Source organism: Alligator mississippiensis, chromosome 4 (assembly GCF_030867095.1).
Source record: "Alligator mississippiensis isolate rAllMis1 chromosome 4, rAllMis1, whole genome shotgun sequence".
NCBI lineage: Eukaryota > Metazoa > Chordata > Crocodylia > Alligatoridae > Alligator > Alligator mississippiensis.
Genome location: NC_081827.1, coordinates 168,398,308 through 168,416,938, shown reverse-complemented (window position 1 = coordinate 168,416,938; position 18,631 = coordinate 168,398,308). Strand labels below are relative to the sequence as shown.

Sequence of the window (18,631 nt, the reverse complement as noted above, 5' to 3'; positions counted from 1 at the left end):
ATAAAAAATGATGCCTGAATGTTTTAGAAAAGCTGCGAAATTAATGGCTGTTGTTAATGATAAGAGAGGAAACTCTGCTAGATCTTTTAAAATTTAAGGAACAGCCTTTGGCAACATCAGCTTTTGAAGCCACAATGAGCAGCATGCAACTGCCAACTGCTGTATTTCATAATGGAGACAGGACACATACTGTGTAGGATGGAAAACAGAAGCAGTTCCCAGAAGCATTTAGCTTGATAGAACCAGTCACTGAAGTATGGAGACATTTAAAACCCTGTGGACCATTAGAAATAAAAAAGGTCTGCACTGTAACTGATGTTTTCTGGCCACCTCTCCTTCTCTTCTTTCGCCTTTAAGTGCTAAAGCAGAGATATATACCTCACTGTAATTCTCCTTTCAGTCTTCTCTGAAGAAATGCCCCTGGTGTATTGCATCTTTTCCTGAGGACATTGAAGAAAGTCAGTATGCAGTCCATGTGCGAAGCCACCTGTTGGAGTGCCCTATCTGCAGTCAGACCTTTGAAGAGTCCAATAAGCAGGTGTATGAGGATCATTTGTTCTGTCATGATTTGGAATAATTCTTAACTCTTCTTTTTGCTCTCTAGAGTAGGCAGCATAGCTGCTCTTTCATAACTCTCAGCACCAACTAGATTAGAATCAGTTTTGTAGGTTACGCTACTCCCAGTGAGGCCACCCAAACAAGGCTGGACATAGCACTGATACTGCAGTGCTGACCCTGGTGTTCCAGATGGAGGGACCCCTTACTGAATTGGATCACCTATCAATGCCCTGAAATAGATCCGTGCTTGTCAGCTATGTCTTGTTATCTTGAGTCAAGCCTAGACACTGTGAAACAGCTCAGTCCCTATAACCAATCATTCAGTGATAGCTGTGATATATCATTTAGCTTTGGCCGAGTAATAAGAATCTATAATAGCAGTTTTGAATTGTTTGTGCTTGGAAAGAAATCTCTCTTCCATAATGTTTTTTTTTTCCCGTGGCATAATGCTGTGGACACTAGTCCATAGACTAAAGCAAGTGTACATACCTTTTGAGCTCATGCTTTCTGACTTCTTTGAGGTATCAGGAGTGCAGAGCTAATGGTTAATAAAAATGTACCTATTTCCTCTTCCTTCATTCTCTGTCCCCACCCAGATAACATTTTATATGTTTCAGCAATGCATTTAGCCATCCATAAGCCTTTTCTAAAATAATGGATGAGCCTGGATTGTTTCTTTGATTTGTATGTAGCATCTTGACTTCAGCCCTTACTCCAGGACAAGAAGGACCTGTTCTCAGAACACAGTGGGTTCAAAACTATCAAGTGCCTAGGGTGATTATAATGACTGGACACTCTATGCAAAAAAACACTACTTTGAATTCTGTTTCTGGTTGCAGTACGCAATAAGCAATTTTTCCTTCTATGCAAGTACAAAAGGATTACATTTATTATTCAACTGTGTCATACTGTGCATTAATTTACTGATGAATATGTAAAGCTATGGGAAATGCTAATAGGTTTTCATAGCAGCTTGGTTTAAATTAACTTGAATATTAAGAATAATGGAAACCTTTAAAATGTTGTTTAAATCTTTTCAAAGCTGCCAACATAAATAAACTTGTTATCAGTCAACCTATAGTGTTAAACATTACAGTTCTGTCTGCTGTCATGTATTTTATTTTATTTATTTTCAATTATGTTAGCTGCTATTTTAGAAGCGTGTAACGGAAACATAGAAATACTGGTGGAAAAAACTAGCAAAGAAGAGCAACTGTACTAGGAAAATCCCTGTTATAAACCCTCATTATAACAAATGAGACAGATGGAGACTCTACTGAGTTGAAGATGTTTTAAGAGAGCTATCTTGCAGCCTATCAATTGCTTCCTGTCCAGCAAAGCACTTGTGCACATTGTTTAACTTTTAACATGTCAATTAACCCCACTGAAATCAAGGAAAGCACATAAATAAGTGGCTGGCCTTCACACTAGACCAGCACCAAGATAAGCAAATCAATTGTAATTTGGACCTTTTGCTATACAAATGTGGATGTTCCTGTGAGGTACTTTTATTTCAGAATGCTTTATCATCACTCAAGCTTGCACCAAGATAACAAAAATTAGGGCTTAAAATCCATTTTATGTTGATACAAGTTTCTGCATAGGTCCATTCCCAAGTGCTTTGCTGGGATAGAACCTGAATCACTTGGTAGGAATTATTAAACAATGGAGGAACGAGGAACCACTGAACAGAAAAAAATACCCTGTGCACGTGCATAGCCACAGCACAGCACGTAGGCGGCAAGGAGCACAGCCCGGCAGCTTGGATAGCTGTGTCCAGCTTGTAAGTCTGTTGTGGTGGAAGGAGAGGGGAAAGAGGTGGAGGGGGCAGATCGAGGCCTCTGCAGTGAGGAAGGGTCTCCTCTTGAAGACTTCCAAGGTTGGGGACTGCACCACCTCCTTAGGAAATCTATTCCAGATTCTGGTCACCCTTACTGTAAAGAAGTTCTTTCTTACATCCAACCTGAAGCCATCCTTTAACCGTTTATGGCCATTGCTCCTTGTCCTCCCCTGAGACGCCTTAGTGAACAGTTTTTCTCCCAGCTCCCAATATTCACCCCTTACATACTTATAGATGGCCACCAAGTCCCCCCTCAGTCTTTTCCCCAGGCTGAACAGTCCTAGGTCCCTTAGTCTTTCCTCATAAGGTTTGTCTTCCAGGTCCTTAATCATTCTTGTGGCCATTCTCTGGACCCTTTCAAGATTCTCCAAGTCTTTTTTTGAAGCACGGTGCCCAGAACTGGACACAGTTCTCCAGCTGGGGGTCTCACCAACGCTGAGTAGAGAGGAAGTATCACTTCCTTAGTCCTGCTCACAACACATCGGCTAATGCATCCCAGTATGCTAGTAGACAAGAAGATAACCCTTCAAAGCTGATGGCTCATACTTAGATATGTCTAGTAGCTGGGAAGTTCCTGCACTCCAGTTAAGTTGTCAGCATGGGGCAGGAGCATAAATTAGAGGTACCTGTTCTGTTTAGTGCAAAAACTAAATGCTACTGAATGGACCTCTGGTGAAGATCTTGGAAGTGAAGAAGGTTTGATGCGTCTTTCATTGGCTCATGGTCTGCTTGTGAAAATGGGAGTATAGCAAGGAGTTCAAGGATTCTGGAATAGCCCAGCAATAGCCAAGTCAAGATTAAAACTGAATTCTAAGGACTGGTGATGAACATGTGCTTCATTATAATGTTGCCTTCATCATCTTAATTTAAAACAAGCACTGCAGTACTTGCATCCATTTTAAGCAACACTGCAATGTCCATCCAAGAAATAGCTTACCCACAGCAAAGATGGGAGCATTACACAAGACTTCCATTTTTCTTTAAAGGTAAGTTTAGTAGAGGTGAAAATACATTATTTGGCCAACCCCTCACCCTAGCGTGGAAAACCCAACAGTATGGGACACAGCAGGGCAGCAAAACCATGCCATGGGGCATTGTGAAAGGGAGAAGAGTCAGATCTGAAGTCAGTGTAGGCAGAGAAGGCAGATTATATGGTCACCAGTGGCAACAGAACTGCTAATACTTTGCCCTCCACTGCTATATACATATAGAGTTCAGAGATACATTGGTGCCTCAGGAGCAGAGCTATCAACTACCATATTTTTTCAAATCCAAGATGAAGTTCCCTCCCATTCGATGTGGAGAGAAAAGCCCCTCATCTTGGGTTTCAGTACAAGGTGAAGGGCAGGTAGCTGTTGTGGCACTGACTCCAGCCCCCCCATCCCCGCCCACTGCCACCTCTGCCACCTCCCTGGCACCTGTTTCCCCCACCCTCCATCGCAATTCTGGCTTCAGCTATAATCTGGGGTCAGGGCCAGAGCTGCCACCACCATTGCAACTATTGCTGTATGGCCAGGCAGGGGCCAGAGCAACCATGTGCTTTGTACGCCAAACCACGGCACGGCCAGAAGTGGAACTGGAACCACAACAGAGGGTAAGCAATGCTGGGTTGGGAACGGGGCGGGTAAGGTGTCAAGGGGTGCAGACACTGTAGGGCATGGCACAGAGCAGGCACAGGCATCAAGCAGGAGGGACAAGTAGGGGGAGCAGGTGGCAAGGTGTGGGGGTTAAGCCCCTTGACTCCTCCACTGCCTGCCTCACTGCTGCTGCTTGCCCCATTATAGTGGTGGCATGAATTTATAATGACTTCAATAATTAGAGTCTATCCATGGAAAATTATAACACATTTATAAATTTTCCATGTATAGAATCTAATTACGGGGGAGGGGGGTCATCTTAAATTCGAAGTTGTCTTGGATTTGGGTAAATGCAGTATGTTCCTGGGGCAGCTCCTGTCTAACAAAGCTCTGTGTTAGAGCTGTGACACTTCCATGCCCTTCAATTTTCACTTGCTCCCCCACATTGCTCTCCTAAAATGTAGCTGTTCTTCCCCCATGTATGCTACTGCTGTCTTGATGTTAGGGTGTTGTGGGGAAGGATAGGAAAAGATTATGGAGGAGTGGGAATGGGAGAGCCAGGCTGAGGCAGAGATGTACGTAGGCCTTGAAGGGAGGAGAGCTCTCACGTTGAGACATCGCAATGGGTAGCAGGCCATGGTGCATTGTAGAGCCCAGTCCCTGAACACCAGTACATCTTTGCTCTAGGACACCTGCATTAGCACTCCTGGTCATGTTGATTCTGTGCAGAGTACAGCCAAGACAGCAGCACTGAGAAAAGCTTTTCAAATACTGATGTAGGGCATAAAAGGAACGTGTTCCTTGCTCCAGGCCCTTCCTCTCATCCGCACTCTCAAGTGTCCACAACAGATGACCTTTGTACACAAACCTTTTGTCACCCATCCCCTCCCCTTATCCTAAGCACATTCTAAACTTTACCCCTTGAGTTGCTACCAAATCCCATATACCTCTCTTTACAAAATCTCCTGCTCTTTTTTATCATATATTTGCATTACTGGAGCCCAAAGCATGGATCAGAACCCCATTGTGCTAGGCACTGTATGTATACAGAAAATCTATCCTCAGACATCTCCAGTCCCCTTCCAGACTCCTCATACACACTATGCTCAAGAGAAGTTGTGTTTTGTTGCAACTAGTTTGCCTCTGTCCACAAATCTGAAGTAAATCAGCAAAACTCAGCCTTTGTGTCCCCAAGTAAAACCATTTCCCTGAACAATACAAGCTGTCAGCTGACATTCAGTCACCACAAAATGCCAGTGTGAGCTCACTACAAACATCACAGTGGCAGTGGGGGAAATCGCTGGGCTTCTACACATGGTGCACAGTGTCCTCTGCCACCACCTTCTACTGAGGATATGCAGTAATAGCAAAAATAGCCAAGCATGTACATGCTGTATTGCAATTTCAGCAACTATAGGGTTACCATATGTCCAGGTTTTCCCGGACATGTTCTCTTTTTGGGTCACCCCATCTTCGTCCAGGCAGGGGTTTTTTAAATATCACCAAATGTCCAGGGTTTTGCTCTGCTCAGCATCCAAGTTTTTCCCTGCACTTCTCAGCTTTCCCCAGCAATGAGCTGCTTGGGGATGGAGGTAGTTGGGGCGGGGGGAGATGATTGGAGGCAGGGGGCATTATGTGCGTCTGCGCATGCACATGCACATGGCTGGCATGCAGCCAGGCAGGGTGGTGGGATCAGCCCTGGCAGCTGCCTGCAAGTAAGTCTGTGTGGAGTGAGGGGGTGGCATGTATGGGTATGTGGCAGGGGTGTGTGAGGGTGGCAGGTGCCTGCTGGCACTGGGAGAAGCTGTCTGGATGCTGGGGCTGCAGCAGGGCAAGGGGGAAGGCACCTGCCCCTCCAACGGGGGAAGAGAGGGGGTCTTCAGGAGCAGCAAAGAGCTGCATAGTCAGGCTGTCTGCACCAGGTCCTGTGCCTGTGCTCGCAGAGGTGAGGCAACTGGGAGATGCTGCAGGGCTGGAGGGAGTGAGGGGTATCAACAGGGACGGGGGGTTGCAGGTTGGGAGTGAGGGGCACCAGTGTTGTCTGGGGGGTGGGGTACTGTGGGCTGAGAGTGAGGGGCAGCAGCAGGGCGGGGGGTGGGGGGGGAGTGCTGTGGCTTGGGAGTGAAGGGCAGAGGAAGGGCATGGGCATATCATTGCCCCACACACACACGTGCACACACATACCAGGTGTCCTCTGTTTTTAAACTGGAAATATGCAGATTAGGCTGCCTTCCCTGAAGATGTCTGATGTAAGAGGCAGCCAAGGAGGTGAAAACAATCTTTGTTGTTTAGCAATGAAGTTTATTTTTCCAAATGGCTAAAATATATCTTCCATGTTTCAGAGATCTATTTTGTAGCTGTGTTGGTCTGAGAAAAAAAGAGAGATACAAAGCTCTTGGGTCAGAGGTGATAGCTTTTATTAGACCAACTAAATAGCAGCAAAAAATGTCTTTTCTTTGCAAGATTTTGGGCACATACACCCTTCATCAAGCTGAGGAGAATTCAAAGATTGTAAAAGTCCTCCTAGGTAGAAAATAAACCCCATTTTGCACAGGGGAGGTAGAGGCTGGAAGTGTATTCCCCTGGGAATCTGAGAGTCCTTTTGTGTTGCTCTGTGATGTGTGTCTTCTTCCCTGGAGGTGTTCACAGAGCAACACAAAAGGACTCTCAGATTCCCAGGGGAATACACTTCCAGCCTGTTTTTAGCCTGAAATACTTCACAGGTACTTGATGTGAAAAAATAGGCTTGTCTTCTATAAGATTCTAGGATTTGCTGCCAAATCCCCTTTGCTCCTCCCAAATCCAAATCAAAAGTGGTGATCTATTTTTAGCCTGGATTAACACTTTGTCTCTGGTATCCAGGTTGAAGCCGTATTAGTCTAGAGGAAAAAAGCAATCTACTTGTAGTAAAGATGATATCTTTTATTAGACCAACAAGATTTTTGCGAAAGCTTGCAATTAAAGAAATTTTTGCAAAAATCTTGTTGGTCTAATAAAAGATATCATCTCTACTATGAGTCCTGATTACTTTGTCTCAGAACATTTGGAGTTAATTGTCATTTAAATCTTCTGTGTAAATGACTGTCCTGGTGCCTGTCTTGATGCAAGTGAAATTTCTGACTAATCAGCCCAGGATTAAGCTGGTTGTTTCATTTTTAGCCTGAGAAATCACTTAACCTCTTTGCCTCAGTTTTTCCAGCTCTACAGTTGTGATAATGATATTTTGTTACCTAGTGGCCTGGAGGATGTTGCAAGAACTAAAGCCTGCATAGCACAGAAATCAGAGAGAATGCTAAATCTTACAAGATTTCCCTTCTTCCAGCCTGTAGGTTGGACCATAAGGCCATTTTTATCACCTTCTTAGCTTCCTGGTTAATGAGTAACTGATGTTCCTCTTGTACTTCAAACAACCCTCTGAGCAACATGTTTCACCTCCTCTTACCCATTCTTTTATTATCTCTGAGTTTACGTTTGGCCTAGAAAGATATGCGCTGGTGACATCACGCAATCCTCTGAGGATATTTGCTTAAAACAAGGGCTTTATCTGTTTTGTTTCTCTATACCTGTTGGCTCTTGTCAGATGTTTATACTGTAAACACTTCTAGGTAGCGACTGCTTCCTTTAACTGTCACAATGTGCAGTGCCTAGCCCAAAGAAGCCCCAAATCACTCATGCACTGATAACTGGCTGAATTACATCATTAAACTTTATTTCATTTGGCATTTCCATAAGGTCTAGGTCTCTTCACCAGATCCTTAGCTGATGTAAAGCACTATAGCATCATTTCTACCAACTGAGGATTTGACTCCCTGTGTTCTAATTTAATTTGTACACAGCATCTTGGGGAAATGTTCCTGTTGTTTGTAATGTTTTCTTAATATGGTTCCAAGTAGAGTTGATCAAAATATGGAATTTTTATTAAGTGGTAACTCCTGATACTTTAACTTGTTAGTTTGTCTCAGATATAGACAAATGTCTGAAAACTTTGAAAATTTTTACACAAAGAAAAGTTGCAAAAATTGAAATAGGGAATATCAAACTATTTCTTGTTTATATTTTCTATCAAAATTAAACATAACAATATTATTGAAAAGAAATGCCTATTTTCAGTTTTCCAAGAGAAAATTCCACCAATATCATTCTTTTCCTGCAGAAAATTTCAGATTTAACCACATCCCATTTTCCAACAAGAAACCCCCCTCACTTTTTCTTTCCCATTTTTTTCCAGCCACTATGGTTCAAATTATATTTTCCTGCCTAGAAAGCCTTCTGCCTTCACAGATACATGACTGATTTGCAGACCATGTATATGGATCTAAAAGATAGTATTAAACCCTGATATCAGCACATCCCACTATTAAACACAGTTCTCGCATCTGCTTCCACAGCCGTATATTGCTGGTACTTGCCCTAGAAACTTAGTTTGTAAACACAAATTATGGTCCTTTGGCATTATTATCCATATCAGGAGTTTGTCTTATGTCCATCTGACTGTCAATATTGTGATCCTACTCATCTGAGCTCCTTGTTTGCCATTCCCTCCTTTTTGCATTAGCTATTTTTACGCCCCCCCCCGCTGCCCTTTGTCTTATTGTTGTAATATTTTCAGGTCTTCTCATGTGTATATCCATCACGTAGCCCCATTCCAGGACCACAGATAACTGGTGGGTGACCAGTAGAGGGGGTTAGACTGCAAGAAATCTCATGATGATACTTATTTTGTATTAGTATTTTAAAGAACAATAGTCTTAATAACAGCAGAGATTCAAAGCTGTAGCTATATTGATTGGCAGGATGCCGCTTGCTCTGTCACTACCCTGAGGCAGCTAAAGACCAGTTTGGCCCCCGGCACATTAGAGTATCCATTTTTTTTTATAAAACTGTACCTGACCAGTACCTTACACCACTATTCATGTCACTACAGAGTTTAAACCATGGAATCCTAGGACTTCATTCTCATCTCAAGTTCTGGGTTGCCAACCCAAGAAAACAACAATTGCTAACGTTTACTGACAACCATTTTTTTTAACTGACATATTTTTAAAGATATATGTTTTACATAATATAAATGAAACTCTTCTGGCAGGTCCTGTTCTGTTGCCAGGACCCTTGAGAAGAACTGGGTTCAAATTTAGGGGTCTAACCCCAAGCATAGTAAAAACATTAAAAAGGTTGGTTGTTAGAAAAAAAAAGCAACACTGATTGGCAACACTGATTACTGCAGCAATGGTTTTAGACCATGCTGCCCACATCCTAGTGGTCCCTTACTTACCCCTATCCTGATGTCACTGACTGCACCCTGGAGCCTGCACCATACTGTCTATATCCACCCAGCCTTAGTCCTGTTGGCTTTGCCCTTGCCGCCCCCCCCCCCCCCAATCCTGGCATGAACCCCCAAAGAAGCCTATCTGCAACCCAGCAGTATTATAGGACCTGATACAATAGCAGCAGCAGTAGCATATGGCTAGAGGAATATGTGTCTACAAGACCTGAGGGAATGATCCCTGCAGGATGCTGTACTCCAGCCTGGACACCACGTGGTGCTGCTGTGCTCTATCCTTCAATCAAGCTCTGGCTGTCCAGCTTCAATCAAGCAGACCTACAGCTTTGTGATTTTACAGATGTCTCAAATTTTTTAATGGATTTTACTGACAGCCATTTTAACCTGTTTTTTTACTGACCGTCTGCAAATTTATGGACACTTGGCAACCATGCTTGACAACCTGTCTCAGTTCCATCCAGTTAATTCAGGAGTAACTCTACCAGTGTGTAGATTCATTAAAAAGTGGGTCTGGAAGGAGCCTCAGGAGGTCATCTAATTCAACCCCCTGCTTGAGGCATTATGTGTATGTCAAAAATTTTGGAGCTGTTCCAATATTACATTAGTAGCTGATGGATGAATAACCCAAACGAGCAAGCCAGAAAGAGAAAGAGCTTTCTACAGTAATGGCCCATGTTTCACACCTACATCTGTGCAGAATTTGGCCAGGTGCTTTCTACAAATCTTTGGTTATATGGCAGTGTGGCAGAGCACAAGCTGTGTCTGCCACTTTAAGAGGTTTAGGCAGGCTGAGCAGCAGCTGGCAGGTGCAGTCAGGCCCAATTAGGTGGTCACCTGACTGCAAAGGGGCCAACTGATTGGATGAAGGCTGGGCAGCCAGGGTATAAGCCCAGACCCTAGGAGCAGAGCCCACAGTTACACCTAAGGAGCCAGTGGAGTAACATTGTGCAGCCTGAGGAGAGCAGCTCCCAGAACACCTGGAGGTTAGGGTAGGAACTATAGGGATGGAAGAGGTTCCTGGTGGTCCTGGGTAAAACCTGAAACTATAAACTACTGGGGTTCGATGGTGTGGTGGGGCTGCCTGTGATGGGGCAGTCTCCAGGAAATGCCATACCTGTGCCTCTCCAGTGAAAGGTGAGGATGTGGCGCTGTAAAGCCTCACCCCTTGCTACTTTGTGGGTACCCCGTGGAGGGGAAAAGCTAGGAGAGAACACCCTGACAGAAAAGCACAGAGCCCAGGTCCAGTGAGGGGGGCCTAAGACAGGGTCCAGGCCCATTGAGTGGAGACTGAGACTGGGCCAAGGTCCATCTAATGGGACCTGAGGCCCAAGGGGTGAAAGGTCCAGGGAGTGAGTGAAAGAGGTAGCCTGAAGTGCCGTGTAGAGTAGGGCCAGAGAGGTGACCCGAAGGACTGTGTGGCATGAATGTGTTGGTCCAGTAAGGGGCCAGTGGAGTAATAGTGAATTTGGATGCTATCTGTGAGGCATGGGACACATTATTAGGGGAGGTTCGGAGCTGTGTATTTGGCCCTAGGCATCAGGGCAATAAAATGGGCAGCCTCCCACATTTTCATCCGTTTTGTGACATCAAGACATGGCAGGTGAGTGAGGGCAAACTGCCCTAGACAGGGGGCAGGCCCGTGTTGTGCCTTGGCAACAGGTCGGCCCTGTCACAGCCAGAAAGGGAAGAGCATTTTTAAATAATTGGGGGAACAAACCCTCTGACCTCTGGAAAATGTCTCACAAGGAAAGGTTGGAAGAACTGGGATTAGCTTGGAGAAGAGAAGACCAAGAAAGGATTGGATAAAAATTTTGAAATACACAAAAGGTTGCTCTAAAGAGGTTGGTGGTAAACTATTCTCTGTGGCCATAGGGGAAAGAAGATAAATAATAGTTAAATTACAACAATGGAAATATAGGCTGAATGTGAGGAGATAGTTTCTAACTCAGAGGGTGGTTCAGCACTGGAACAGATTTAACTAGAGAAGCTGTGCAGTCCCCATCCTTGGAAGTTTTTTAAGACTACACTAGAAAAGATACTTGGATGAGATGATTTAAATAGGAATGATCTGGCTTTGAGCAAGGGGATTGGACTAGATGACCTTCTGAGGTCCCTTCCAGCCCTATGTTTGTATGATTTTGTGATTTTTAAGTCACGACAGGATTCTGATGTCAATGTCCCTTCCTTCTCTCTTCTTACCACAAAACAATTTATTTTCACCCTATGAATAAAATCAATTCAACTCTCTATTGATCCACATGCCCCAGACATTGCTAAGCAAAACAAACCCATAGCAAAACAAAAAACTAAAATATTGTCTTTTGGCATTTTAAGACTAAGACATGGCTAGGTTTAGAAAGAATAGGTCATTTATTAATGAGGGATTATCGGTCTGATCCAGTGTAGTAATTTCTGAAAATAATATAAATAAATATATTTAATAAAAATACTCCAACTACAACATGGCTGTCCAAATTCTAAGCAGCTGGGGCCACAAGCTCCAAGCTCCCCAGCCTGAGGCCACATGGGCAGCACTCCCTTCCCTGCTGCACTGGGCATGCAGGAAGCCTCTTCTTCCCCCACTGCACTATGCACATGTGCAGCCCACCCCCACAGCTCCTTTACTGCACCACACCATGGGGCTGTGCCATGCCACACAACCCCCTAGGACAAGTCCAGGAAGCAAAAGATGGATGAGGGAGAGAAAGTCCAGAGGCCCAAGCTGCTGTCACAGGTAGAGGAGCATCAGCCAGGTGAGTTACAGTCAAGAATGGGCTTCAAACCTAATGCAGTTAAGAGAGCACAGGGGACAAGGAATGGGTGAGGGACATTTTCAGTAATAATGTTTTTATTTACTAGGGTCAACATCCAGTAGGCTAATCTTGGATTGAAAACATAACCTTCATTAATTTTTCCAGACAGAACAAATGTAATGGGAGTGTGGCTGACTCGTGGTACTCTGGAGCTGGACCCTATAGGATATTTCAATGCTGAAGTGCCCATATTAAAGCAAGCACTTCTTTTTCACAGGGTGTGGATGCCTTTTCTGGGGCTTGGAGAACTTGGGATGCATAAGCCACTAGTTGGGGCTTTGTGCCATGGTCCTGCAGGAGTATTGCACCCATGCTCTGATCAGTGGCAACAAGCTGCAGTTCAAAAGGCAGTTCAGGCTATGGGTATGCTAATGCTGGAGCCTGAGTTAAGGCTTGCCACAGTACCTGAAAAGCTGTTTGCCCTTCAGGACCCCATTCCCATTCTCCTTCTCTTTTTCATAAATGATTTAAGGGGGACGCCAATTTGGCATAGCTCTCAGTGAACTCACAGGAAAACCCTATCAGTCCCATAAAGGAGTGGAGAATTGAAACCAGTTGGAACTGGGAGCTTCTTAATTAACTTGACTCACTGCTGGTCAGGACTCCTGCCATCCTGACATAGGTAGACGCCAAGATATTGAATCTGTAGGACTCGCTGATCCTTTTGGGAATTAACTTTAAACCCAGCATCCTGAATAATTTGGAGCGCTTTCTGAGTTCTTTTTAAGCACTCAGCACATGAATGTGCAGTAATCATGATGTCATTAACATAAGAAATTACATGGGGTGGTCTTCAGAGAGATGGTCCCCCATGTGGGTGACATAGGCATGATGGACCACTGGGGTGTTATGGAAACTTTAGGGAACACAGGTAAAAGTGTATTGCCATGCCTTAAAGGTAAAGACAAACTTATACCAGGAGTCAGGGTCTAAGGGGTTTGCGAAAAATGCATTAGAGAACTCTAATACAGAGAACTATGTTGCACCTCCTGCTATGGAAGCCATAACTTTAGGGTACTTAGCCACTACAGGTGCAGGGATATTTGTAACTTTGTTAAGGGCATGGTAATCAATAATCAGGTTCAAGTTTTCCCACCTGCTTTTTGGACTGGCCAGATAGGGCTGTTATTAGGGCTGGCTGGTTCCACCAGAACTCCTTAAGCAGGCTGTCAATAGTTTACTCTATGTTGGCTTCTGCAGCCACTGGAAAACAATGCTGCTTCTGGGGGAGCGGATCTAATCTTGTTACCTTTTCCCAGGCATTAATCTGTCCACAATCTAATTTTGATTGAGCCCAGACCCTTGAGACAGTGTTGGCCATATCTCTGACATCAGGGGGCCACTCAGGTAGTTTTAAAGATTTGGGTGCCTTAAGGGTGGAATATCAATTCACAGCATGGATGAATACAGTCTCTGGGTTTTGTTCCTTTTCATCATCCCTGAGATGAACATAGATTGCTAAATTAGAAAGATTTGTTATGGACTGCAGGGTTCTTAATGCATTCATTCCCAGGATCCCAACTCCTCCCAGTGGGGTAAAGGCAAACTCAGCTGTACTTTCTGATAGGGCATTGGATTCACCAACCCAGAATTGCAAGGGCAGAAAAAATGCAGGCAGTGGTAGAATGGCCATTAAATCCTTCAAGATTTATTTTTCATAGATTTCATAGTGTAACAGGGGGCCTCCTCGGGGCCGATCTCTGTGGCCCGCCCACCTGTTTCTGGGCCAGTCGCCCGCCTTCTCGCCTGCCACACCCTGGTGTTAATCGATTCATTTACAGATGTCACTCAAGCGGGAGGCTGCCCATTTTAGTGCCCCAATGCGAGGGGGCGCTCTCTGCAGCTCCTGTCCTCCCCAATACCACAGCCCAAGCCTCGCAGATGGCATCTTGCTGTTCATATCCTCACCGGCCCCCTGCTGGGCCCTAGAATCATCCAAACAGGACCCCTCTATGATCCCTCCAATCAGGCGGCCTCTCCGCCTTCATCTGGGCTACCTAGCCCCCCTGAAGCCATTTTCCCATCTTGGGTGTGGTCCCCCCGGGACCTTCAGCTACCAGCCCTGGCCCACCTCCAGGCCAGTCGAGACCCCAGGCCCCTGGCTCTTGGGCGTCCCTCATGGTGGGCCCCTGGCCCTTTTGACCCTCCTGGCCCTGGCCCCAGCATGGGCCAGTCGAGGGTACTCTCTCGTCCGGGTCGGGTCTCAAGCCCCTCACTTTCTCCCAGGGTCCGCCCTCTGGGCCCCTCGAACAAACAGAGGGTTACCCACCCGGTGGTGGGGGCAAGAGGATAAGGTGCCCCAACCCGCCTTCCACCAGGGTGGTAACTGGCCTGGCATTTCCTGGGGGCTCCCACGTCACTGAGAGCCCCACCAGACCACCCACTCCTCGCAGGGTGCAGTTTTAGGTCATGCCCAGGACCAGGAGCCTCCTTACCATCCCTTCCAGCTCCTCCCTTACCTCCAGATTGTTCTCAGCAGCCCTCCAACCAGGCAATGTTGCTGCCTGGCCTCCAGCAGCCAAACTGCCCTGTTTATATAGGCAGCCCTTGCCTCCAAAATGGCTGCCCTCATCAGGCACCTGGTGGCTGCCAGCTCCAGGCCCTTAAAGTGGCAGACACACACAGTGCCCTGCCACACATAGATTTCATAGACATTAGGGCTGGAAGGGACCTCGGAAGATCATCGAGTCCAGCCCCCTGCCCAAAGGGCAGGAAGTCAGCTGAGGTCATAGGATCCCAGCAAGATAAGCATCCAGTTTGCTCTTGAAGGTGTTCAATGTAGGCGCTTGAACCACCTCCGGTGGCAGGCTGTTCCAGATCTTGGGGGCTCGGACAGTAAAGAAATTTTTCCTTATGTCCAGCCTGAAACGGTCTTGTAGTACTTTATGACCATTCAACCTAGTCGTCATCCCTTGGGGTGCTCTGGTGAACAAACGTTCCCCCAGATACTGGTGGTCACTCCTGATAAACTTATAGGTGGCCATCAGATCACCCCTGAGCCTGCGCTCTTCCAGGCTAAAGAGCCTCAGGGCTCTCAGCCTGTCATCGTAGGGTCTGCTTCCCTGACCTCTGATCATGTGCGTGGCTCTTCTCTGGACTCTCTCAAGCTTCTCCACATCCTTTTTTGAATTGTGGAGCCCAAAACTGGACGCAGTACTCCAGCTGCGGCCTCACTAAGGCCGAGTACAAGGGGAGAATGACGTCCCGGGATTTGCTTGAGAAGCATCTATGGATGCAAGCCAGTGTTTTGGTCGCTTTACTAGCCGCAGCATTGAACTGCAGGCTCATGTTCATCTTGTGGTCAATGATGACCCCCAAGTCTCTTTCTTCCATAGTGCTAGCCAACATAGCACTGCCGAGCCTATAAGGATGCTGCGGGTTTTTTTTCCCAAGGTGGAGAACCTTGCATTTATCGGCGTTGAACACCATCAGATTCTCGTCCGCCCACTTGCCGAGCCTGTCCAGGTCAGCCTGGATCACCCGCCTGTCTTCTGGTGTGGATGCTTTGCCCCAAAGTTTGGTGTCATCGGCGAACTTGGCCAGTCCGCTTCTGACTCCAGTGTCTACATCATTAATGAAGATGTTGAACAGTATGGGTCCAAGGACAGAGCCCTGGGGGACCCCACTGGTCACAGGGCACCATGATGAGTGACTTCCATCAATTACTACCCTCTGGGTCCGACCACGGAGCCAATTTTCCAGCCAGTGGATTGTGGAGGACCCAAGGTGACAACTGGCCAGTTTCTCCAAGAGGTGATCATGGGAAACCAGATCGAAGGCTTTTTTGAAGTCAAGATATATGACATCAATCTCTTCTCCCTTGTCCAGGTGATAGGTCACCTGGTCGTAGAAGGAAATGAGATTGGTCAAGCAAGACCTACCCGCAACAAACCCGTGCTGGCTATCCCTTAAGATGTTGGCGTCGGCCAGTCCATTAAGGATGGCCTCTTTAATAAACTTTTCTAAGATCTTCCCCGGGATAGAAGTCAGGCTAATGGGCCTATAGCTAGCCGGATCCACTTTCCACCCTTTCTTGAAGATAGGCACCACATTGGCCTTCTTCCAGTCTTCGGGCACTACACCAGAGCGCCAAGAGTTTTCAAAGATCTGTGCTAGAGGCTGGGCTATGATGCTTGCCAGCTCCTTGAGTACCCTGGGGTGAAGATTGTCAGGGCCGGCTGACTTGAAGGTATCCAGCTTCTCAAGATGTTACTTCACGAAGTCAGCATTAATGGAGGGCAGGGGATCACCCTCACCCGGACTTCCCTGTCCTGTAGCAGGCATAGGCGTCCCATGAGACTGATGAAAGACCAACACAAAGTACCTATTTAATAGGCTGGCTTTTTCCTGGGCATCAGTTGTCAGTTGCCCCATCTGGTTCAGCAGGGGTCCAATGTTGCCCCTGCTTTTCCTCCGGCTCCCCACATATCTGAAAAAGGACTTTTTATTGCCCTTGATGCTCAAAGCTAGTTGGAGTTCAGTTGCAGCCTTGGCTTTCCTGGTATGCTCCCTACAGGACCGGACCAGTGCAGAATAATCCTCCTTGGAGGTGACTCCCATCCTCCATCCTTTGTAGGCCTTTCTTTTTAGCCTCAGGAGGTCTGCTAGGTTCCTGGAGAGCCAGGGGGGCTGCTGTGCCCTCTTGCTGCCTTTCCTCCAAGATGGAATAGACTTAGTTTGTGCATTGAGGATCGCTCCCTTGAGGAGCAACCACTCTTCTTGAACTCCCCTCTCCCTGTGGTCATGGTCCCTTAGGGCCTCACTGACAAGCCTTCTGAGCTTGTCAAAGTCGGCTTTCCTGAAGTCAAGGACTTCTGTGTTGCTGACTGACTTGCCAGCTTTTCGGCAGATGGTGAAGGTGATCAGCTCGTGGTCGCTGTCACCCAGCTTCCCATCGATCACTAGGTCGCCGACTAGGTCATCCTCAGTAGCCAGTACCAGGTCGAGCAGTGCTTTGCCTCTCGTTGGCCCATAGACTTCTTGAGTCAGGTAGAGGTCATCCACGCACGAGAGGAAGCTTTGTGACTGCTCAGATTTTGCTGAGCGATCCTCCCACAAGATGTCCGGGTAATTGAAGTCACCCATGACAACCATGGTCCTGGAGCATGCTGCCTCAGCCAGTTCCTGGGCAAACTCCTGGTCAAGCTCAGGACTTTGGGTGGGAGGTCTGTAGTAGACTCCCACCATTGTGTCCCCTGTGCCGTGTTCCCCACAGATTTTAACCCAGAGGGTCTCCAGTCGTCCACCCTGGTCGCCAATATCAGCTTGCAGGGACGTGTAGCTTTCCTTAACATAGAGAGCTACACCCCCGCCCCTTTTCTCTACACGATCCCTCCTGTACAGGGTATAGCCATCTATACCCGTGGTCCAGTCATGGGTGGAGTCCCACCAGGTCTCCGTTATCCCTGTGACATCATAATTATTTTCATTGAGCAGGAGGATGAGCTCCTCCTGCTTATTTCCCAAGCTCCTGACATTTGTGTACAGGCAGGCAAGTGTCCCCTAGGGGGCCCCTTCCTTGCCCACAGATTTTACCAGGGCTGGGGCAGGGGTGGGCTCCCTTAAGTGCCTTGACCCGCTGGCTTTGCAAGGATTGCTCAGCGGGCCAGCAGTGGCGGTAGTCCCCTTGTCCCCCAGCGGGCTTAGTTTAAAGCTTGGTGGAGCAGGTCAGCCAGTCTGGCTGAGAAGAGCCTCCTCCCTAGGGGGGAGAGGTGGAGGCCATCTCTTCCCAGCGCTCACTGCCTCTCTCGCCAAAGAGTGGGCTGTGGCTATGGAAGCCAAAGCCTTCCCGATGACACCAGCGCTGCAGTCTTTGGTTGACCACGTGGATCCTCCTCTCCCTCCTCAGCCCATAGCCTGAGACTGGGAGGATCGACGAGAATACCACCTGTGCCCCCAGACCCTTTAGCCCCGTTCCCAAATCCCTGTAGCGCCTCATGCCCCGGCTGGGAGCGCTCCGAGCCGTGTCATTGGTGCCCACATGAATAAGGAGCATGGGATAGTGGTCTGTGGGTTTGAGGAGCTCTGGGATCCTCTCCGCAATGTCCCGGATGCGGGCCCCCGGGAAGCAGCAGACTACCCAGGCTAAGGGGTTGGAGCGGCAGATTGCCCCCTCAGTCCCCCTCAGGAGGGAGTCTCCCACAACAAACACCTTACGTTTTGTCTTGGGGAGAGCAGGGGCGGGAGCTGCAGTTGGGCCCATGTTGCCTGCGGGAGCCGGCAACTCAGCAGGCTCTGCTGGAGCGGCAAGAGGTGCATACCTGTTGCTCAGCTCTGGCAGGGTGGGGGCCTTGGTGCAGCGGGCCTTAGGGCCCTTGACCACCGTGGTCCATGCCCCTGGCTGGACAGAGCAGGAGGTCCCGGAGTCCTCCTTTGGCCTGGAGGGAGACTGTGGTCTACCCTCCGCCTCCCGGAGCAGAAGGGCCTGGCAGTAGGAGTCTATCTCCTGCTCGCAGTCCCTGATGGCACGCAGTCTCTGGACTGTGGCCTGGAGCTCTTCCAGCTGGCGCACCAGAGACCCCAAAAGGGAGCAGACCCCACAAGGGGAGGTCACCATGCTCCC

The 18,631-nt window shown here is 47.4% G+C and overlaps 1 protein-coding gene across 3 annotated transcripts in view; it reads left to right on the top strand.

Annotated features, from left to right (window-relative positions):
• Positions 1-1,651, top strand: part of CALCOCO2 (calcium binding and coiled-coil domain 2) — a 31,083-nt gene extending 29,432 nt beyond the window's left edge. For all 3 annotated transcript variants that reach the window (XM_019482598.2, XM_006277911.4, XM_014603669.3), the window contains one exon: positions 401-1,651. In XM_019482598.2, coding sequence (XP_019338143.2) covers positions 401-577 — 177 coding nt within the window. In that variant the 3' untranslated portion in view covers positions 578-1,651. The remainder of the gene's footprint in view (positions 1-400) is intronic.
• The last annotated feature ends 16,980 nt before the right edge of the window (positions 1,652-18,631 follow it).